General features: G+C 49.3%; 1 protein-coding gene across 1 annotated transcript in view; it reads right to left on the reverse strand.

Moving 5' to 3' along the window:
* Positions 1 to 7251: 7251 nt before the first annotated feature.
* Positions 7252 to 23407, reverse strand: part of XIRP1 (xin actin binding repeat containing 1) — a 34076-nt gene continuing 17920 nt past the window's right edge. Inside the window, exons 6-8 of the mRNA XM_068145933.1 lie at positions 17958 to 18118; positions 16562 to 16615; positions 7252 to 14946 (exon numbers count right to left, since the gene is read on the reverse strand). Of these exons, the coding sequence (XP_068002034.1) occupies positions 7252 to 14946; positions 16562 to 16615; positions 17958 to 18118 (7910 nt within the window). The remainder of the gene's footprint in view (positions 14947 to 16561; positions 16616 to 17957; positions 18119 to 23407) is intronic.

Consider the following 23407-nt stretch of genomic DNA (forward strand, 5'->3'; position numbering starts at 1 on the left):
TTGCTGGACTTGTCCAAGGATGTATTTGCTTTGGAAGAATCTAAAGTCTTGGCTGGCTGCTCAGAATTGTGAAAGATGTTTCTGCTATGAACTTCTCTGGGGTCCTTTGACTCGGAGCTGTTGACTTCGTCATGTGAGGCCCAAGTGGCACAGGTTCCTTTCAGAGGTGTGTCTATTGATACTGGAAGATCCTTGCCAGGTGATTTTGTCCCATGTCCCAAAATATCCTTGTGGGAGTTAGTTATCAGTAAGCCACTTGTACCCTGAGGTTCTGATTCTTGCAGACAGGACACACTGTGGCCATCTGCTTTATCATCTGGCAAGCCAGGTGAAGAGGCTCTGCTCTTTTCTGCTTTGTTCTTCTGAGATCTATGCTCAGGGCTGGGGGCTTCCAGGAGCCCTGATGTACTTATTTGTTTAACTTCTTTCATCTTTTCAAATGCTGCCACTTTGCTCTCAATTCCAGGCAAATGACTCATGCTGGATGGCTGCACATTTCCCCCCAAACTTGCTAGGATCTCTTTCTCAAGGGACTCATCTGTGTTTGCCTTGGACTTCTCCTTCACTGACTCAGACATCTCAGGTGATACATTCAGTCCTCCTGGCTCTGGGGACTCAGAAGATACATAAGGGCTCCTTGGTGCTTCAGAGAGGCAATGAGCTTCTTCAGCTTCATTTTCAGTAGGATCAACACCCTCAGCTCTCCATTTTAGCTCTGTATTGGTGGTGTTTCTGGTTTGGGGCTCTCCTGGCACACAGAAGGGCTGTGTGCTGTTCTCTCCAAGATGATTCCTGTCTCCTGCAATAGTTGGGGTGGCCATGGTCAGGTCAGGCTTGTCATCTGTCATTGCAGAGATTGTGCCTCCTTCACTGGCTGTGCTTAGAGACCCACAGACCTCATCTTCCTTCACTTGGAGCTGTGCAGCAGAGGGGATGCAGCCCTCTGTGCCCCTCAGGTACATCCAGTTGGTGGGTTTAGTGCTTTGTTTTGCGGCACGGGTGACAAGTGAGCCTGGAAGCAGGGATTTCACAGGCTCCAGGACTAGAGGGGAGGAGGCAGAGACAGGTCCCTTCTTGAGAAAGCCTTTGCCCTGCTGGATTGCAGCCACTTGCTGTGACACCTTGCCCCCTTGCTTTCCTTTCAGCGTGTCTCCATCCCCAGTCTTTTCACTGGCTCTCTGTCCCCTGGTCTTGGGCCAGGAACACACTTGCTTCCTGGTATAGGGGACACCAGGTAAGAGATTTCCCTTCTCCACTGCTGCCTCTGATGCTGATTTTCTTTCCTGAGCCCCAAGCACCATCTTGCCTGCCTTGCTGCCTACAGCCTGGTAGCTTTGCAGGCTCAGTGTGGGCTTCTTCCAGGAACATGCTCCCAGATTTCCAGTTTTCCCATCTGCAGCCAGCAAAGCTGTTTCTGAGGGTGACCAGCCTGCTCTGAGCTGGTTGCCTAAGAGGAGAGACCTGCTGCTCAGCTCTTGCCTGGGCTCAGCCAGCCTCCAGTTGCAGTGTGCATTCAAGGCTGTGGGTTTCTCCCTTGCTGCAGTCTCCTTTCTGGCCCTGTTATAGCAGTCCTGGGGCTGTGGTCCTCTGCCTCCCATTGCCATGTGCTGAACCTGATGTTCTCCTAGCTGGTGCTGCAGCCTTTCCATCTCACTTGTGCTTTTAGCTGCAGCCATCTGCTTGGAGTGGACTTGGCAGTAGAAGCCCCCACGGAGGGCAGCATAGTTTTGCAGGCTGGAAAAGAGACATTGTCAGAGCTGTTAGTGGCTGTGTGGGAGGGGAGGCCTAACAGCAGCCCTGATGGACAGGTTTTCAGCAAGGTTGTTTTGCAGGGGCAAGTGTTGGGGAAGGGAGAGGGCTTGAAGAATGAAACCTTTCAAATGAGTGTGGTTTTCCTGAGGCTATGTTTGATTTGTCTTTCAGAAAGCACCATGTGGAAAATGAAACATTTCCTTGCAATCCCTGTGGGAGCTGTAGCCCAGGCTGTGTGCAATCCCTGTCTCACTCACAGGCCAGGCTTCACCCCAGCCCTTCAGCTCCCTGTGTATGCAGAGCGTGGACCATCTGGGTGGAAGTGCAGAGGGCTGCTGTGATACCACAAGTGCCTGCTGGGAGAAGGTGTCTGTAGAGCTGTGGGGCCAAGAGGATGGCAATCAGCCCTGCAGAAAAGGACTGTGATGTCTCAGTCACTGTGAAGCTGAAACCAAGGCAGCAGTGTGCCACCTGAGGTGAGGCTGAGCTGGGTTAGGTAGGTCTTACAAGGAGATGGTTAAGAGGGAGGATCTTGTTGCTGTGTATGTCTATTTGATGGAAGGTTATAAAGAAGGCAGGGCTGGAGATGCTCTTGGAGGTGGACAGTGATGGAATGAGGGGCAATGCCTCAGGGCTGCAAGGCTGATTGCCATCCTCTTGGCCCCACAGCTCTACAGACACCTTCTCCCAGCAGGCACTTGTGGTATCACAGCAGCCCTCTGCACTTCCACCCAGATGGTCCATGCCCTGCATACACAGGGAGCTGAAGGGCTGGGGTGAAGCCTGGCCTGTGAGTGAGACAAGGATTGCACACAGCCTGGGCTACAGCTCCCACAGGGATTGCAAGGAAATGTTTCATTTTCCACATGGTGCTTTCTGAAAGACAAATCAAACATAGCCTCAGGAAAACCACACTCAATTGAAAAGTTTACTCTCCTTGGACTGTTGTGATGGAAGCTACTTTGATGTCCTTTAGATGTGTCCTACCACTCACCTCAGCTTCCTCCTGCAGACCTGGCAGCAGAAACACGAGCGGTGCACACAGACACTGTCAGTGGCCACACGCTCCATGGGGTAGACAGGCTGCAGGCATGAGGCACACACTTCTTTCAACATGGGCTGAAGAAGAAGGAGAAATGGGAGTTAAGTAACTCTGAATTGTGACCACTGAGAAATTCAACTGCAAAGTCATTGGCTGAGTCTTCTGCTTGTGTTGGGTTTTCTTGTGGAGTTTCTTTTGCAGATCTGTTGTGAGCCTTCAGATTCCTGTCTGACTCAGTTTGCTTGCCATCTTGGATAGGTCTGCATGAATTTGCAGTCAGGACAGAAAGACAAGACACCCTTGGGACCCTGATGAGAGTAATTATTAATCTGGTCAAGAGTAAATTGTTCACTTGAATAGGTTAAACATGCTGAGTGATATAAGTAAGGTTGTCTACCATCTTGAACTCAAATCCAGTGGGCTGGCAGCTCCTGAAATCCCTGATATCATCTGTCTGCTCACACAGGCCACAGAGCCCAAACCCTAAACTTCAGCACATCTCAATGTTAAAGCTGCCACAGATTCATAAACACAGTGATTTAATCCAGTCTGTTTACTCTATGGTCTGTGTTTTATGCCATGAGCCAGTTCCTCAAACACCACTTCATGTGAAGAGCCCAGGGAGTGCCTCCGGAAAGCATTGCCAACCCCAGCCATTTTATTAGTGAAGACACCAGGGTAGCTGCAGAAAGCTCCAGGTTGTCTTCCTGGGCAGGTAATCCAGAGGATGCTGGTGGCAGTGTGGGTAGCTCTGTGCACTGCTTTTCACTGTGGTGTGAAGCAGAGGCTTAGCTTACCTGGTGAGTCCATCTGCAAGTCAAGTCTAGAGCACACCTGAGTTTACCCTAGCTCTGACTGATCAAGACAGTGCTCTGAGTACTGATACTCTCTCACAGGAGGTCATCTCTGCCTCTTTGTTGGGAGCAGTTTTCCATGGTTTGATTTGATAGAGTTTTGCTAGTGCACTCCGATCCCTCTGGCTTTTTGTCCAGTAGGTGCTCACCCTGATTTACTCTGCTGTCAGCTCAGAGAAAAAAACAAGCTGCTTTCTGCTCTAATGTGGCACGAGTTGAGGCCCAGGTTTTAGCTTTTACCAGAGGAAACATGTTGCCCAGAGAAGCTGTGGATGTCCTCTCAACTGGAAGTGTTCAAGGCCAGGCTGGATGGGACTTTGAGCAACCTATTCTAGTGGAAGGTGTCCCTGCCCATGGCCCATGGAGTTTAAGGTCCTTCCAACCCAAACCATTCTATGACAATGTGAAAAATATTTCTGTAGCTCAAGAGCTGAACTGAGAGGACAAGAACCCTGCCTTTCACTTTCAGTAGAAAACTGGGGGATCAATTTCTTTTACTTACTTTTATTTTGGCTGAACACACCAGTTAAGGTCAAGTCCAAATTGTTTCCTCTGACAACACTTTTCAAGCAAAAGTTTAACACCTTCAGTTTTGTTCCTTCTTTCTAGAGGAAGGTGTGCAAACACAACCTCTGCCTGTCCTTCAGTCTGCAATGATCTCAGCATAGCTCTGCTATCTGTAGTTGAATTTGTCCTTTGGCTGCTCAAGGAGGTATGGTTAAGACAAGGCCATCTGTCCTTTGGCTCCTGGCCCAAATAATTCTCCCAACCATTTTTCTGCTGAAAACATCTACCTAGCACTGTGTGAGAATGTAGCAACCCATTGGGGCAAAGACTGGTGAACAGTGTTAGGTCTTGTATCCAAAGATCACAGAAAAAAACTCTGGTAACTCATTTGGGATTTGAGAGTTTGTGTCTGCTTTGCTGGTTTATTATTGCAAGGCCTGAGAATATGAGCTGATCCTTCAGCTTGTATTTGACTTTCAGATCTTTGCATTTGGGGTTTTTTCTCCTCCAGATTTTCAATACTTGTATGGTCCTAAAATAATGTAGTGTCTGTCCCCTCATGATATTTCTCTTCCTGGCATATGGAAACGCCACTAAAGAAGACCACCTCAAATGGTCCTAGCCTCATAAATGTCTCATTGAGATATTTAGAAACCCTGTAAAACCAGCAACATAAACAATGAGATCAGTATTTTTAAGCAGTGGCCATGCAGCAGATTTGGGTTTATTTGAGTTCCTGTGGAATAACTTTCATTGCTCAGACAACCTGCTTGCAGCTTGCTAAAACAAGGTCCTGGGTTGGGTGGTGTGTATCACACTGGTCTCAGCTTAGTTTTCAGACAAGAGCACAAATGCTGCTTGCCATAGGGCTGTTAATCCACCCACACTGTAAAAAAGACAGGAGAGGAGAGGAGAGGAGAGGAGAGGAGAGGAGAGGAGAGGAGAGGAGAGGAGAGGAGAGGAGAGGAGAGGAGAGGAGAGGAGAGGAGAGGAGAGGAGAGGAGAGGAGAGGAGAGGAGAGGAGAGGAGAGGAGAGGAGAGGAGAGGAGAGGAGAGGAGAGGAGAGGAGAGGAGAGGAGAGGAGAGGAGAGGAGAGGAGAGGAGAGGAGAGGAGAGGAGAGGAGAGGAGAGGAGAGGAGAGGAGAGGAGAGGAGAGGAGAGGAGAGGAGAGGAGAGGAGAGGAGAGGAGAGGAGAGGAGAGGAGAGGAGAGGAGAGGAGAGGAGAGGAGAGGAGAGGAGAGGAGAGGAGAGGAGAGGAGAGGAGAGGAGAGGAGAGGAGAGGAGAGGAGAGGAGAGGAGAGGAGAGGAGAGGAGAGGAGAGGAGAGGAGAGGAGAGGAGAGGAGAGGAGAGGAGAGGAGAGGAGAGGAGAGGAGAGGAGAGGAGAGGAGAGGAGAGGAGAGGAGAGGAGAGGAGAATAAACCAGGCTGGAAGAGACCTTCAAGATCATCACATCCAACCTATCATCCAACACCACCTAATCAACTAAACCATGCAACCAAGCACCCTATCAAGTCTCCTCCTAAACACCTCCAATGATGGTGACTCCACCACCTCCCCAGGCAGCACATTCCAATGGGCAATCACTCTCTCTGTGCAGAATTTCCCCCTAACCTCCAGTCTGAACCTCCCCTGGTGCAGCTTGAGACTGTGTCCTCTTGTTCTGGTGCTGGTTGCCTGGGAGAAGAGACCAGCCCCTTCCTGGCTACAACCTCCCTTCAGGTAGTTGTAGAGAGCAAGAAGGTCTCCCCTGAGCCTCCTCTTCTCCAGGCTAAGCAACCCCAGCTCCCTCAGCCTCTCCTCACAGGGTTGTGTTCCAGACCCCTCACCAACTTTGTTGCCCTTCTCTGGACACCTTCCAGCAAGTCAACATCCTTCCTAAACTGAGGGGCCCAGAACTGGACACAGGACTCAAGGTGTGGCCTAAGCAGTGCAGTGTACAGGGGCAGAATGACCTCCCTGTACCCCTCCCATAATTCAGGGTGATCTCAGTAAGTGCTCCGAAGGGCTCATGGGGAGATGATTTCTAGGTACTTCGAAAGGAAACAGGCACTCAATAAAACTCAACCAGACCAAAGTATTTTGTAGAGGTAATGTTTACCTTCAGAATGCAGCAATAGAAGTTACAAAAAAAAAAAAAAGGAAAAAAAGAAGGGGAAAAAACAAAGCCACAAAATATCTAAAACCTCGAGTTGAGAATGTACAAAACCAAGTCATAATAAAAAGAAAATCGCTTTACAAACTCTCCAATGGATTTAAACAGTAAACACGTATGGAAGCATGGAAAAGCTAAAATGAGGGTTGGGTATATAGTGAATAATAAATTACCATTCTAAAAATCAAGAGAGGAAAGCAGGAACCATTCTGACTCATGAGAGACTCTTCCATAGCCTCTTTCTTTGGGCCAACAGCGCTGATGAGAGCTGGAGGGCTTGGCTTGAGAGTTTTCAGCAGTGTTGAGCACTTCCCAGGAAGGGAGAAATAAGCTCCCCCCACCCCCAGCTGTGACAGCAAGTCGAGACTTTGGTTTTATTTCTTCCTTTTTCTTTCATCAACAGCCAACAGAAAACTTATGCAACCCCTCCCCCCCCCCCCCCCCCCCCCCACCAGTATGAGCATGTGTGCATGCAAGTGTTGAGGATGCCCTTCTTGGAAAGTCTGTGTGTAAATAAGATAAATAAGACAGCATCAAGGTGTTTGCTTGCCAGTGAGCAGATGGATTGCTGCTTCGACTGATCCTGCCTACCCTTTCTTCTGCATTAGTTCAGAGAAGCCTGATCCATCCCACCTCCTCCCACCCCCAAACACTCTAGGGGGGAAGAAGCTACCCTAAGGTGCCCATGGATGGATTGTCCCCTTGTGCTTCTAGCAGCGTGGTGCAGCACCAAGTTGGGATGGCCAGGTGAGGGTTGCTCTCCGCCAGTGTCAGTGCAGATGGCATTTGTCCTGTCCCTATGCAAACAGCAAGACGATGACCCTGAGAATTCTGAGGGTGTAGTTGAATCCCTGTGTGTAATGTGGAGAAACCAGACTTTTATTTATATATTGTGAACTTTCTTCTCTGTCTTACACAGTTCTCTCATGCTCTCCAGCATCTCCTATTTCTTTGGCTTGGAGTTGCCAAAGGTGACAAAGACCACTCCTGGCTCCTGAAAGCTGCCGTTTGTGCGGAAGCCTTCGCCTGGGCTCTTCAAGTACCTCTGAAACATGGGAGAGGCAGATACATCATACTGAGGATGAGAGACCACATCACATGTGGAAGATGTCTGTGTCTCAGACTGCTTGGTGACCGTGGTGGACGAAGTGATGATTTTGTTTCCAAACTGGTCCATTTCCTCATATTGCTCCATGACAGTCCGGGTGGCTCCGTAGAGCTTGGACCCATCGGGCCCTGTCTGCAGCTCCAAGATGCTTTTCTGCCTCCGGGGATTTTGTGGGCTGGAGACATTCAGGGAGCTGTAGTCTGAAAAGCCTCCTTTCATACCACAGTGGCAGCTACCTTTGGAGGTGTCCGGAGAGCACTTCTCTTTCTCACTTATTTGATGGTTGGCATTGCCAACTGTGTGCTGCTTCATTGAGCTCAGCCCAACTTTTGTTTGGATGGGCTCTGGCCTCTTCTCAAAAGGGGTCTTGTCATGCCCAGTAGGCCCTGCTGATGGATGGTTAAAGGAGCTAAAGCTGTTATGGGCAGAAGCATCCTTCTTTTTTTGAGTGTCAGGACAGTCTGGTGCAGGGACATTGCACGGGGCATGTGCTGTCTTGGGTGATTCTGCTGGTTTCCTGGCAGCAGACTCGATGGAAATGTAGGAAGGTGAGGAGGGAGAGCTGACACGAGACTGCACAAGGCGTGGGATCTCTAGCTCTGCCTTGGTTACCTCAGACTTTTCTGCTACCTTTGCACCTTCTACGGATGCTGCTTCCCCTGTCTCCAGCGTCATTCCCTCCTGCTTGGCTTTGCTTGAGACAATGCTGATTTTACGGATATTGCTGCTGCTCACAGAGCTTTGGGTGTTCCCCAGAGACTCCTTGAACAGCCCTGAGAGACCAGCGATGTCTGACTCAGACTTGAGACTAGAGACAGAGTAAAGAGCTTTCTTGATGGCTTCCTCGATGTCCAGGATCCGGGCAAGTGTCTGCTCCTTCAGGTGCATGATCTCAGCACTTGCTCTTTCCAGGTCTCCAAAAACCAGCTCCATTGAGGAAACACTATCAGCATCCTCCTTTGCCAGTGTCTCAGCCCTGTCCTGTTGTCTGGCCTGCTGGGCCTTCTGACGAACAACCCACTCAGGGACCTTCTCAAAGAAGCTCTTCAGAGCTTTCACATCCACTTTGCTTGTCTCCTCCTCAAACTCCCTCACCCGAGTCAATATCTCTTGCAGCTCCTCCTGTCTTCTGAGGTTCTCAAAGATCTCCATGGCCTCCTTGACATTGCCTTTCATGATCTCCTCTTTGTGCACCGACAGCCTCTTCCGACGCTCATCTTCCGTTTCTCTCTTGTTTTTTTCTCTCATAACAACTGCTGGCTTCTCCTGGGCAGGTGTCACTGCCTCTCCATCAGGACATTTCAACTGCCCATTACTCCTCTGGTGATGCTCCTCAAAGGAGTTCATTTGTTGCTGATGGAAGGACATTGAATGACACGTTTGCCTCCTCTCATTCACTTGCTGCACAACTCTCTGACTCTCCCACGATCGATAAGCATTAGACACACTTTCCCTTTCCGCCTTGGATGAGGTGTTCTGTGCAAAGTCATCTGCTCTCTTGGAAGAAGCGGTGTGGGCCACAGAGGAGGTGCTCGTCTCAGTCTGTCCTGGCACATTAAGTGTCTCTGTTCTGCCAGGACAGGCTGGATGGGATATTGAAGAGCACCCATTCTTGTCTTGACACAGATCTGTATGCCTCTGAACCGTCTCACCTGGGCATGTCCTTGGGGCTGCTGCTTTCCCACTCATCATTCCCTGCTTGACTTCAAACCCAACCACTCCATTTTTTATTGGCTTTGAAGTCTTAGCACCATCCAGTTCCACCTTTTCTTGTCCTCTGCTGGCCTTGTACCTTTCCTCTGCCAATTGAAGGGGGGTTTTGGTCATGGTTTTTGGAAGCTGTCTCTGAGAACTCATACCCTGAGTTGTGACTGACTCGTTCACAGACGTCTCCAAAGTGCAGCACTTTGCCTGAACCTCCTCATGGCCTGATTGCTCATGTACTTCCATGCAGCTTAACCCCAGCTCCATGAGGGGGGACTTGGGCTTGCTGATCTCTCTCAGACCTTGTGGTTTTGGAGGCAGAGGTGGAGGGATGGGTTTGGTGGATCCACTTATGCTGTTACTTGCTGAGGCAGAGTATGCTTTGTGTAAGAGATGCTCTGGTTTTGGAGGGGGAACAGGTTTTTTCCTGGGTGGGGGAATAATTTCTGGGTTTGAAGAGGTCCTGGTCTTCCCTGCAGGACTCTGATCACTGGGTTTGCAGGACAGAGAAGGGAGGGTAAGAACTGGGACCTGGAGTGGTGTAGCACATCCTGGGGCTTCATCTTTGCTGGTTGGTAGTGGAAGGGCACCTTCTCTTGTTGCTTTAGTTGAGGGTGGGCAATGTTCTGCTTTCATCACAGCAGCTGAGGGAGGAGGAGGAAAGTCATTATCAGCGTGTGACCCTGAAGCCACTAGAGCAGTCTGGTTACTAAGGGCTGGAGTCTCATTTTTCTTTTTACACACAGAATAGGACTGCCCTGCATTCCTGTATATCATAGCAGCTTTAAAGTCCCCTCTGGAGACATTAACGTTAGACTTTTCCAGCGACTGAAGTGTGGCTCTTAAGTTACCTCGGACAACGTCCTCCTTTTCTACCGGGCGCTGTTCTGTGGCGGCGCTTTGCAGCGCTCGGATAGCTGTCTGCACATCCCCTCTGACAATAACATCTCTTCCTTCTTGCTCTGATTGCTCTTTGTTACCAGCCTCAACCAGAGGGTTTAGACAGGTTTCCACGGGGGTGGCAGTATAAAGACCATCCTTAATGCTAACACCTCTACTAGGCACAACTTGACTCTCCTGGCTCAACAGTTGTCCTCCCTGTACTTCCTCTGAAGCACTGACCTTTTGGTGTGATGCTATGCTCTTCTGAGACATGCTTGTATGGGTCTTGGATGCCTCCTGGACTCTACTGGTGGTGGTCCTGGTGGCAGTGCTGGTGCTCTCCTGCACAGTAGAAGATGAGTCTTGCTGGTGTACAGTTGATTGAAGGGTCACTGTCCCCTGTGTGCTGGCTGCCTGCTGCCTGCAGGCCGTGTGGACCTCCTCCCTATTCCTCTGTAGCTTGCTCTGGACGTGGTGTTGAATGTTTTTTGCTTCTGCTGTTGCTAGCCTCAGGCTTTGCATTGCAGCCTGAAGGTCACTCCCAAGGGCCTTTTCTTCTGTCTGCACCTGGCTGGCTTCTCCAGTCACCAAAGTCTGCTGTTTCCCATCCACTTCTCCCCTTTGAGCCATCACTTGGTTTGTAAACTTGCCTTGCACAGTATCTTTGGGTTCCTTCACACTGGCAGTGGTGGCTGCTTCTTTCTCTGCCTTCTTGCTGACATCTGCAACCCTTTGGATTGACTTTGTAGTCACTTTAAGCCCTCCTGACAGAATCTCTTCCTTTCCCATCACTGTGGGCAGGGGCTTGCCAAGACACTGCACAGTGGTGCCTGCCACACCTGCTGCACGCACAGCCTTTCTCTCTAACACACCCTCTCTGCCCATGCTGTCACATGCAAGTACCTTTTCTGCTCCCTCGGTAGCCCCTGGCTCTCCCTCTGCAATGGCTTTCTCTACTTGTTCTTTCTTTGGTAAGACGCGTATCTTAGCTCCCTGCACAACCTGGGAGGTACTCTCGTCTGCTCCCTCCTCTGCTTGAGAAGAGATGAGGGATTGTATCTCTGACTCCTGCTGGAGATTCTTCAGATAGTCTAGATCCCCCTTCTCAATGCAGCTGGCAAAAAGCTGGACGTTTCCCTTCTCGTTGTCCTCACGCTTAATGGTTGCTGCTGCTTTCTGCTCCTGAGAGGAAGCCAACAGGTTTCCTATCGTTGACTTCACATCTCCCTTGACAACTTTCTGTTGGACAGAATGGAACAGGAGGGAGTAGATGGTCATATTCACTGATCCTGACTTTGTCTCTTGCAAGATTATCCCTTTTTTGATGGAAGTATCTTGGCTGAGGAGACCCTGTAGAGCCTTGGCTACGTTTCCACTCAAGTCCTCTCTACCTTTAACAGCTTCACTCTGGTCCAGTAGTTGCAATGGGCTTACTTTGATCTTGCCTTCTCTGTCCTCCTCCACCAGCACACTCTGTGCTTCCACCTCGGTTCTGTGCAGGAGCTGTAGCATGATCCTTTGCAAATGACCTCCCACAATCTCTTCTTTCAGGATCTCTGGAGCACCTGGGCTGCTGAGCTGGTACTTCACCATCTTCACGCTCTCCATGTCATTGGCTTCAATGAGGATCCCATCATGTTGAATAGCCTGGCAAGTGCAGAGTGTCTCTAAAGTCTCCTTCATTGTCCTTTCCTTCAGTTCTGTTTCTATGCTACTTTCAGAAGCACCAAATTTATCCAGGGGTGTGCTCTCAAAGAGCCACGTTGTGCTTTTCACATCTGCACGGGGAATTGCTTCTTGGGTCCCAGGACTGACCATCTCCTCTGGGTCCTTAAGAGTGTCCATGGGCTGGGTTTCAAACAGCCAGGTGCAGCGTTTTACATCCCCTTTCTGGCTGTCTTCTCTCTGCACTGTGCTGATCGATGAGTCTCTCTCTGCATCTCCATACAAGGAGTCCACAGGCTGGTTTTCAAAAAGCCAAGTGGATGTCCTCACATCACCCCTCTGAACATCACTGACGCTGACCATCCTCACATACTTCTTCTGGCCCACTTGCTGGGATTCAAAGAGCTGCTTGTTGGACTGAACATCTCCCCTCTGTACGTCATCTACTGTTCTGGGCACAGACGTCTTTCCAGCTGAGAAGGAGTCAAGAGGCTCTGTCTCAAACCTCCACCGGGCAGCCTGGACATCTCCTTTCTTGATGTCCTCTTGAGTGACAGCCCTAATCACAAACACTTCTTCTTCCTTCTTGATCTGATCCAGGGGCTTGGTTTCAAACAACCACCGTGCACCTTTCACATCACCTTTCATGATTTCTTCTTTCTGCACTGAGGTGACCTCATGGTATCCCCCCTCTTTGTCCTGGATAACATATAAGGGTTGGCTTTCAAAGAGCATTGTGCAAGACTTGACATTGGCTTTGCTCATGGTGTCTTTCTGGATCTTCTGGAGCTCTGTCTCATCCACTTGCTCATGGATTTGGTCTAGGGAATACGTCTCAAATACAAACCTTTTGCCTCCAACCTCTCCCCCCTTGGTATCCTTCTCTGGAGGGATTTCCTGGATGCCCTCAGAGCTGTCCTTCAGGGTGTCCATGGGGTAGTTCTCAAAGAGCCAAGTGAACTTGTGTACAGATCCGGCTTCAATAGTCCCATCATCCTTCTGGGATGTTGGTTTGGTGGCTGTGTCCAAGGGCTTGGCTTCAAAGAACTCTTTCACTCTGGACACTTCCCCAGACTGTATTTCCACACGACTGGCATACCTCACTGGAGTTTTTCTCTGGTCAGCTTCCCCAGCACCAACACTGCCCAAGGGTTCAGTCTCAAATAGGTGCCGGACAGTTTTGACGTCAACTCCTTGTAGTTCCTCCTGACTGTACGCCTTACTGACTTGCAAATACTGCTCCTCCTGACCTTTGAGGGAGTCCAGGGGCTGAGTCTCGAACATCCATGTGTATGACTTCACATCAGCTTGGATGACACTACCATCCTCCTCCTGCTTCTTTTCAGCCTTCTCATACAGGGTATGGATGGGCTGGGTCTCGAAAAGCCATCTGCAGGTCTTCACATCCCCCCTCTGGGAGATCTCCCGCTTCACTGAAGGATGCTCTTCACCTTGCATGGCTTGGTGATGAATGACATCCATGGGCTGAGTTTCAAACAGCCACTTGGCTGTTCTGACATCTCCAGCCACCACCTCTTGTTTTGTGATCCCCCGTATTATATCCACTTTCTTGATGCTTTCATCAAACTGGTCCAGGGGCCTGGTTTCAAACATCCATTTGTAGTTCTTGACATCACCACTGATGATTTGCTCCCTGCTTACTGAAGTGACTTCATGGAAATTGCCAAAGCTATCCTTGATGGCATACAGAGGTGTTGTCTCAAACAGGATTTGGTTGGCTTTGACATTGCCAGCAGGAATCTTCTCCTCTTCTTTGGTGACAGGCTCAGCATCAGCCTGCTTAATGCTGTCTAAGGGGAGAGTCTCAAACAGGGTCTTGAAAGACTTGACATCCCCTTTCACTACCTCTTCCGTGCTGGTGGCTGGAACTTCTTCTTCAAATGCCTTGGAGATGCTGCCAAAGGGACAGGTCTCAAAGACATGTTTTCTTTGCTTCACATCTCCCTTCTCCTCTGCTGAAAGCTCTACTTTCTTTAAACGGCCCACCTCAAAATTGTCTTTCAGGGTTTCCATTGGCTGGGTTTCAAATAGCCAGAGTGTAGATTTCACATCACCACCAATGACTTTTTCTTTGGCTACAACACTTTCTGAGTCTTCTCCTTTCAGAGAATCAAGAGTCTGGGTCTCGAAGAGCAGTCGCTGCTTACTGACGTCTGCCCCGGTGACAAAATCTGTTGAAGCCTTGAAATCCTGTTCTTCCACTGTGATTTCTCTGATGGCATCCAGAGGCTGAGTTTCAAATATCCACCTTGCTCCACTAACATCTGGCCTTGCAATTTCTTCCAGTGAGATCCCACGGATTATTTGCACTTTGGAAGTGTCCTTGTTGATGGTATCCAGGGGCTGAGTCTCAAACAGCCAGCGAGCTGTTCTGACTGCATTGCTCTGAATTTCTTCTCTGCAGACAGACTTGATTTCGTGGATGTTCCCAGTTTTGTCTCTGATGGCACAGAGGGGCTCCGTTTGGAAGAGCCTGACAGTCTTCTTAACATCACCTTTTAGCTCCTGGATTTCTGACTTGAGTTGTAGGATGCTCTTCTCCTCCACTGAGCAACAGCGTCCTATAGCATCCAAGGACTGCGCTTCGAAGAGCTGTCTGGCACCTTTCACATCACCTCCCTGGACAGGCTCCTTGAGAACTGCCTCCTGCACTTCAGTGTCATCTGAATACAATTTGTTTAATGCATCTAGTGGCTGGGTTTCAAAGAGCCAGCGGGCAGTGTGGACATCCCCCCTGGCAAGTTCTTGATCTGAGATTCTGGCCGATGTTGACAGGCTGTCCCCATTGATCGACTGGCTTTCAAACATCAAGGAGGTACTTTTCACATCCCCACCAGGAATGACCTCTTCTTCTGCCAGCTTCTTTGTGGCTTGGTGGTCCCCAATGGAGTCAAGAGCCCAGTTCTCAAAAATCCAGCGCATGGACTGCACTTCTCCCGGAAGAACTTTGTCCAGGTTCACAGATGCCTGTGCATTGGGATCTTCATTATTAAGCATTTCTGCGAGGTCCTCAGTCACAGCTTCTTCCAAGTTCTTCCTGAGCTCAGGATGCATGTGTCTGTAGAGCCTCTTTAGCTCATTCACTTGGCGCTGCTGGTAGAACTTGGAGAAGGCCTGCTTCGGAGGAGGCACAGGCAGTGCATTGAGATCCTGGCTCTCTTGCTCGTTGAGCTGGACTGAGCCAAGGGCAGGAGGGGGAGGTAAGTCATCTTCCATTTTCTTGATGGCAACTTTAGATGATTTCTGAGCTTCTGACATCTTTAGGGAAACAGTTTTAAAGGTCAGCATCATCGCTTAACCCCCAACCCCATGGCTGTTAATAGTAAGCATGGTAAAGGAATAAGCCAGCCAGCAAAGGAAACCCATGCAGCTATGAAACTCCATACCTTGGTTCAGTAGCACACAGCACTCCTAAGCATCACACCACTGCACAGTCCCCAGGCTTGGTGTTAGCTCTGGTTCCACAGCAACGTGCTCTAAAGCAAGGTCCACACAGGTGCGATGGTTAGCCTACAGTCCCCACATTCAGTCCAGCTACAGTATAACAGAGATGCCAAGTTTGGACTGGGTCAGCATGAGAGTGACCACAAGAACAACATGGTGAAGTCTGTCTTAGAGTAGAGAGGCAAAAGTTAATTTCTCCCTCCTGCTCCCAAGTGTCCAGGGCAGTGTGAGGACCTGCAGAGAATCTGAGAACATAAGATAGGGGTGCAGGAAAGCCAAGAAGCTATTTGTGAAGAGGTCTCAGGAAGAAAATAAAACCAAATAAAAGTGTCAAAGTGAGCTGATGGGAACAGCCTATTTCTGGGTAGTGAGCTAATGTGATGGGCTTATGGTAGCACTATGGGCTGCCCACTGCACAGGAGCGAGGGAATGATTTGTCTGATTAATGATGTCTGCTGCTGGACTCGGCAGTGTACCCTACGTCATCATTTGCACAAGAGTAGATGAACAGTTATGTGTGCAGAGACTTATATGCAGCTCTTTTGACTTGCACACTTGTAGAGGCATGAGGGAAAATAAGGTTTACAAACTGCTGCACTTAGCAGGAAGAAGCAAGACTGAGGGACCAGGGGTTAGGGTAACAGCCATACCTGGGGCCAGCACCTGTTTAGACTGAACTGACCTGAGCCCAGCTCAGATTGGCAAAGCAGCAGCATTGGTACAGAAGTGAACAGAGTGTGAAATCATGATGGAGTAGACCATGTCAGTTTAGCTACTTTTGAGCCTCGCTTTCTGCATTTTTTTTGGCCTCCTTAGTTTGGGAAGCCTGGGAGGTGAATGCTGCACTGAATACCTTCACCCTGCACTAGCTTAGCATTTGTCCAGAGGGAAGGTAAGCAGGGCCTGCAATCATTATCTAAAAGAGACTGTAATCCTGGTGGCTTTCCTTTCAGTAAACAGATCTGCTGACCCTTGGCATGCCTGTGGAGTTACGTCTGTGGAGCTATGCCTGGAACATTATTAGCGGCCGCTCAAAGCAGCGGCGCGCGGTGTTATTTCACGCCGCTACACGCCGATGGCTCCGGCTAAAAATAAGTGGTGAGCGTTAGTAGAAGAGACCCACCCCAGGATACCAAAATCAGCAGATTCTGCTGCAAGTGTAAAATACAAACCTTTCACACTGCCCAACATACTTTGAATGCACTTTTTAAAACAAGTGTTGGCTTTTTCCTTTGGGGGGGGTGGGATCTATGAAGAACTTCTGAATGTGGGGAAGGGCAACGGAGCAGCTGATAGCTATATCCAGTGTGAAAGTGCTCCTCACTGCCTTATTTGGTTATTTAAATCACATTCCAATCCCACCACAGTCCACAAATATCTGGTTAGGTATAAGGGTGCTTATCTTCAACTAGTATTTTATTTTTTTTACCTTGTTTTTTTCCTGTCTGTGGGGAGAGTGAATGAAGTTGTCCTTCACAGTACTCTGGAAAACACACAAGGAGAAATGACATGGAACTGCATAGGAATCATAGAATCAGAGAATCAATAAGGTTGGACCTCAAAGATCATCAAGTTCAACCTGTCACCCAACACCTCATGACTACTAAACCATGTGCCACATCCAGTCCCCTCTTGAACACCTCCAGGGATGGTGACTCCACCACCTCCCTGGGCAGCTCATTCCAATGGCTAACAACTCTCTCTGGGAAGAACTTTCTCCTCACCTCCAGCCTAAACTTCCCCTGGTGCAGCTTGAGACTGTGTCCTCTTGCTCTGGTGCTGATTGGCTGGGAGAAGAGACCAGCCCCCACTGGGCTACAACCTCCCTTCAGGTAGGTGTAGACACATTATCTGTGTGTGTGTGTGTATATCTATCTATCTCATCCATATATCTATGTGCAGATATGTAAACTATATATATATAAAATACAGAAACCTGAAAACCATTACAGATGAGATTTGGGATTTATTTAGGGTTTTTTGGTTCAGTGGCAGTTCTGTACAGCTGGAAAACACGATCTTATTCCAACTGAGAGTTGAGGTTGTTCAGCTTGGAGAAGAGAAGGCTCCAGAGAGACCTTGTGGCCTTTCAGTACTTAAAGGGGCCTATAGGAAAGCTGGGGACGGTCCTTTTAGCAGAGCCTGCTGAGACAGGACAAGAGGTGGTGGTTTTAAACTAAAAGAGGAGAGACTTAGGCTAGTGAGAAGGAAAGCATTTTTTACGATAAGGGTGGTGAAACTCTGGCCCAGGTTGCCCAGAGAGGTTGCTGATGCCCCAACCCTAGAAACATTCCAGGTCAGGTTGGACGAGGCTCTGAGCAACATGATCTAGCTGAAGAAGTCCAACCTTATTGCAAGGGGTTGGACTGAATGACTTCTAAAGGTCCCTTCAAACCCAAACAATTCTATGATTCTGTGGAGGCATATGTGTTGCTGTGTGCTGAGTGATTCCTCTGTGGTTGTGAGTGTGTAAATATAGATGTGCAAATAGAGTGGAAGTCTTATCTGTGGATAAATGGTGTTTGGATGTGTGTGTTTGGTATGTGTGTGCATGTGTGAATAGAATGTGTGTGTATATATATATGTCTGTGTCACTATAGGCAGCTTATCCATCACGCACTTACACATCAGCACCTCTGATAACACACAGATGATACTTGCAAATGACAAGGCAAAGCTGGTCATTTTTGGAACACTGAATGCTCGAGATTTGTGAAACCAGACAAGCTCTCTCTCACCCACTTACAACCACTTGCTGGGCCAGGACATTGTTGGGATGCCACTGGTGGTTTGTGAGGGGGAGGAAGGCGGCAGGCAGCACTTACCGGCTGTGCAGGGCTGCTGGTGTGAGCAGCAGCAGCAGCTGTCTGTGAGAGATAGAGAGCTGACAGCTCCTTCACGGAGGGTGCAGAGGACCTCCCTCGTCCTTGGTGAAGTATGTGGTTGGTGTTGTCTGATAGGTCTAAAAATGACTGTGTCCTCTCATCTGAAACAGAGACAGACGTTTGCTGTGAGCTATGTGCCAAAGATGCGAGGGCAAGGCCAGGCTGGAGTGTGAGCATTGTTTACCAAGGGCTCTGCTGGGCACCTCCACCATCTGCACACCCATTACTCCAGCAGCCCCCACCCTGGTCCCCCAAAGCTTGACATCATGCCCTTTGGGTTTAGGGAAAAGCATGAACATTTCCACCTCTTTCATGGCTGAAACAGTCTTTAAACCTGCACAGAGTAGCAGATCAGGCAGTTGTCTGATGCCACCGCCCTGCCGGCACAGAGCCCACACCCATTCCTGCATCCCTGGGCAAGGCCAAGGCCACATGTTCAGCTTGAACCAATTCCCACTTTTTCTACTCTGTTTTCCTGTCAGCATGCCTCACAAGCAGTTATATCCATCTGTCTTTCAGGGAATGGAGAGATGAAGAGGCTACTGTGCTTGCCCAGGGATGTAGCAGAGAGCTTTTGGCAGAACCAAAGGACTGAACACTGCTCTTGGTTTAGAGACCTGGTACTCTGATCTACACAAACTCCCATGGCACTCCCACTGGGAGACACAGGATAGCATTGCTGAGATATTCAACATTCCTCCTACCTTTGTTCAGATGCTTCTCCTAGAGATGACTATGCTGAAGATGTCCCTATCTGCTTTGTGGAGATACAGCTGCACTGAACCAGATTTCCTGAGAGGTACATGAAGTGACTGGATGCTTGGAGTCATCATGCACTTTTGGATGATGCTCTCTTATTCCCACCTGTTGTTCACCCTTCTTTGGTCCTCATCCCCCTAAGCTGTATGGGCTTCCTTCTCCCTCTAGGGATGAAAGGTGTGTCCTTCCCCAGAAAGAGGTTAGTGCCAAAATGAAGAGCTCTAAATTCAGGTGGGTGCAGCTCTCACAGGAAGAGGCAGCTCGCAAATCCTAAGCCAAGAAATGCCTTTTTGCATTGCTCTGCTGGGTGTGAGCGGGCTGGCCATCACAGACACACACAGCTTAGCACCTATCTGATGCACCTTAGTCCTCCAGGTTAGTCAAGGGCTGTGTTTTCTCTGTTGCTGCTGCAAAAACACGAGAAGCTTCTCCTTTTATCTGCGGCCTCACGCTGCTGCATTCGGATTTAGTGAGGTATTTGCAAAGCTTTCTGTTTGAACAATGGGCTCTCTCTCCACAAATCCAGCTATTGCATAGCTGGGAAAGGGCTGATGGACTTCAAAATACGTGCACATTGGAAGCACTGCAGCAGTTCCAGCATTCTTTGCCCTCATCTCTCAGTCCCCAAATCAGGAGATTTTGTGAACAGCGAACTTAGTGACTCCTTTATTTCCCCCCTTCCTTTTTTCCTTTCTTTACTGTGGTTTGAGGTCAGATTCTCAACTTTATAACTTTTCACTTCTAAAATACTCTGCTTTTATTTTTAAAGGGACAACAGCTAATGCTGTATGCCAACAGGATGGCAGGAGCTGGTGCTTCAGAGGAAATGCCAGGTCTTACAGGGACAAGCATGCACACAGGAAAAAAGCCATGAAGGTAAGAGCAGCAGGCCCCCAGTGAGCTTGCCAGACACTGGCCAACCTGCTGCTGGAAGATGCCAAATCCCAAGGTTTCTTTTGTCCTTGGTTCCAGCTGCTCTTGCAGATGCACAGGCATTTTGATGCAGAACTGAGGCTGGATACATGAGGAAGCAGTGGGAAGCAAGACAGATTTGGCTGCCCAGTTCTGCCAGAGGTCACTAGGACACCAGAGGAGGAAACAGAAGATATTTCCTTGGTTTTATTTTTTTTACCTAAGTCACCATGTAAATGTGGGACCTCTGTCCCTGATTTCTGCTGTTCCCAACTTAAACACTGAGTCAAAAGGAATTCTCCATCTACAGGCAGTCAGTGGAGACAGGGGCACTGCTGGGTGGATCTGGTGCATCTTAAGACAGGCTGAAAGGTGACAACTACTCTGATTACATCATTTTCCCATCCCCACTTTGATGAAGAGCTCCCAAACTTTGACTAGATCCTTGGCTTTTTGAGTGGAACAGCACCCTGGAAATGGGGAGGATGAGGGTCAAGGCATTGCTGCTTTACAGGAGCTGGTGCCAATATCTGCTAACACAAGTCCTTCTCTCTGCTGCAGTAGGTTTCTCCCTTCCTCTGGAGGCTCGAGGCAAGCATTTGAAGGGATCTGCTCAGTTAAAATGGAAAATGAAGTAATTACTGGCCAAGATACCTCAGATTTCATGATCTTTCCTTATCTTCCTATTCTCACAGGCCATATCCTGTGAGGAGAGCGTTGAATCACGTGATGAATTAGCTGCCGACAGCTTTGAAGAGGGCTTTCAAAAACCTTGCCTGAGAATCTCTCTCTTTTCTCCTACACTGCTCAGTTACTCACTGGAAAGGCAAAAGGAGTCCAAGTGGTCTGGAAAACAGAAGCTTTCTGCTTTGAAAGGTAATGAGGTTTGGTTAATGCTCCCAGTAAGGGCAATGGGGAGCACTGGGGAGAGCTGGGGAAGAGCAGAAAGAAAACCAAGCACAGATTTGCAGATTATATGGTTTTGGTTGAAAAAATCAGCACAGGCCCTTGGCAAGGGCATGGCCATGCTGAAAAAAAAGTCTTGAAAACTACCTCTGGCTGATGGGAGGACTTCACAGCAAGGCAGGGGCCCTGCCTGGGCTGACACAAGCACTTCTGTGCTTAACTGGTTTGGTGCCAAGGGCTTGGCAAAAGCCTCTTCATGCCCTAGAGCTAGGCTGGTGATGTTTAATGGTTCCCTTCAACCCCAGGCTGTGGGTATTACCACTGAGCTGATACAATTTGTGTTGGCTCATGGTGGCCTTGGGTTGAGATGCTGCACAAAGAAGAGCAATGTGACCCTCAAGTCAAGAACAAATAGGGCAGCTGAGGGAAGAGTTCCAGTCCATGCAGTGGAAAATAGCACAGCCTCAGTGCTCCCTAGTACTTCACCCATTAGCTTGGATTGATGAAAGGCCACAGGGCTTCTGTTCTAATGATGGATATAATTAGATACAAGGCTTTCGTTGAAGCCTTCCTCTTATCACTGCCTTTGTTTTTTTGGGGGGTTTGGGGTTCTTTTTGGTGTGTTCCCCCCCCTCCTCTTTGACATTTTTGCAGTGCTCAGGCTGTGCACAGCCCTCTGCTTATCACTGCTCACAAAACTGCCTGCTTTAGATAGGGGCTGCTCTAACCTGCTAGGCGGGCAGCTGGCTCTGTGCTCACCCAGAATCTGCTGGCTTCACATGGCTCTGCCTGACAGAACAGGCTGCTGCCACCCTCTAAATTGCTAATTATAGATAAGAGTGAGCAAACAACAGTTCACTCTGCTAACGAGAAAGCCGAGCTGTCACGTGTGTGCGGCTAACGAGATCCAAGCGGCACCTAGGACATCTCAGGAGTTGTGAGCTGCACAGCCTCCCCTGGGAGTGAGGGAGGGGGGAACTTCCCAGCTGGGGATCTCAAAGTAAAGCCAAAGGATGTTTATGCAGGCCAGGCTTAGCCTGTTATTTGTTGTGTATGAGATGGAGGACATGGAAGTCCAATTTGAGACCTGTGCTGGGCTCCACGTTTCTTCCTCGCTGATCCAGAGGGCTCTGCTGGCACTTTAGGCATGCATTCCAGGTCTGAGCGACGCGTCCCACTCATCGCTGATTGACCAGCGCTGACTGCAGCCCCAGGGAATTTAAACCCGACACCTCAAGCGTTAAAGCATCTCCTGTGAGCTAAAATAGAAGCGCTCCTGAGGACCCCTCCTCCTGTCTCACCCAGCGGCTGGCTCCACGGCCGGTGGCACTGCTGTCTAAGTCGAGGGTATGGGGAACGCTCCTCTCTGAAGGAGTTTGTTGGCAAAACGTCCTTTGTGCCAGCCACTGGCACCGGATGAATCTGCACATTTCATGTGAGGGGCTGCATCGTTAAGACTTTGCAGCACAGGGAGCAGCTGCTGAAGTTTCTTTAGCTCTCCTTGTCCCACACACACACAGCTCAGGCTCGCTTTACAACCTCTCTGCCCCATAAGCTGCACCCTGGGCAGGCTGAGGGACCTGGAAACTTGCAATGGGGAAAATCATTCCTCATATTCATTTGTGGTTACTAATCTTTCTAGACAGAGGAAAAAAACAAAGACCAACAAGGCATCAGGGGGAAAGAGACTCTTAAATAGTTATTTAAAAATCCACTCATTTCCTCTTCACTTATTGCCCATAAATCACTCAACTGCTCTGTCTCCTGCTGAAGATAGTATTACAGGTCTCTTGAACCATAATCATGTTACAGCCAGCTCCCAACAAGTGGAAAACAAATCACTACCAGCAGTCCTTCCCCAGAGAAAACCCCACCTCACCAGTAGCACAGCAGCCCTGGCTTGCTCTGCCTTCTATTTAAACCATTTTATCCTATAAAGAAACCGCACTACCCACCTGCTGGTGTCCACCACCTCTGCCGCTGGCACTCCTTCGCAGCTCCCACCACCAACCCCACTGAGCTACTGAGTGCCTGAGTCACCTATTAAAAAAGGAAGCTGCAAGCTCAGCACCAGTGTCCCGGGTCGCCTGGCCAACCACATGTCATCGGCTTTGCTCCCAAAAGCACAAACACAGCTGCTAAGCAAAGCCCTTTGTGCTACCGTGTGCTCCCCACGGCTGCCCGTGAATTTGGGCTTGTATAACAGGGCCTGAGATCAGCCAGGGTCTTGCAGAGGGCTTACATGAGCCAGAGGGAGAGGATAGCCCAGTGGTGCAAGTAGTGCCAGGGTCTTGTCTCCCTCCATGGCTCAAAAAGGGAATGGATTCTCCAAAGAGTATCTCATCCCTGCATCCAGCATCCATCACTTGCTCAGTGGATGCCTGATATTGCTCTTTTACAGGTCAGCTTTGGGTTTGCTGTGATGGCTGCTGGACCTGGCATGTCCTGTACCATAGAGCACAGACCTGTTATGATCTCACCTCTTGGCTGTGCCACAGCTCAAGTGCCATGAGGTGCTTGGTGCATCCTTTGGTGCAGGAATCACCAGTGAGAGGAAAAGTTTCCCTGTCCTGGAGCTTCTTAGCCCTGGGGAAATCAGGGCAGGAAAGCAGCATTTTCTCCACATTGTTGATGGAGGTGAAGCAACATTGAACTACTCCTGGGGTTTAGCTAGATGCTCTGGACTGTTTCCTGGGCAATTTGGGGCCATTTTTGCTACTTCTCCCTGCCTGGGATGGGCTGTAAGTTACTCCTAATTGAATTGGCTCTACCAGTTGAGTCCTTTGACTCAGGCTTTGGGGCTGCAGGGGTGA

The sequence above is a fragment of the Melanerpes formicivorus genome, unplaced genomic scaffold, assembly GCF_026170545.1.
Source record: "Melanerpes formicivorus ecotype bairdi unplaced genomic scaffold, bMelFor1.0.p_v2 SCAF_13, whole genome shotgun sequence".
NCBI lineage: Eukaryota > Metazoa > Chordata > Aves > Piciformes > Picidae > Melanerpes > Melanerpes formicivorus.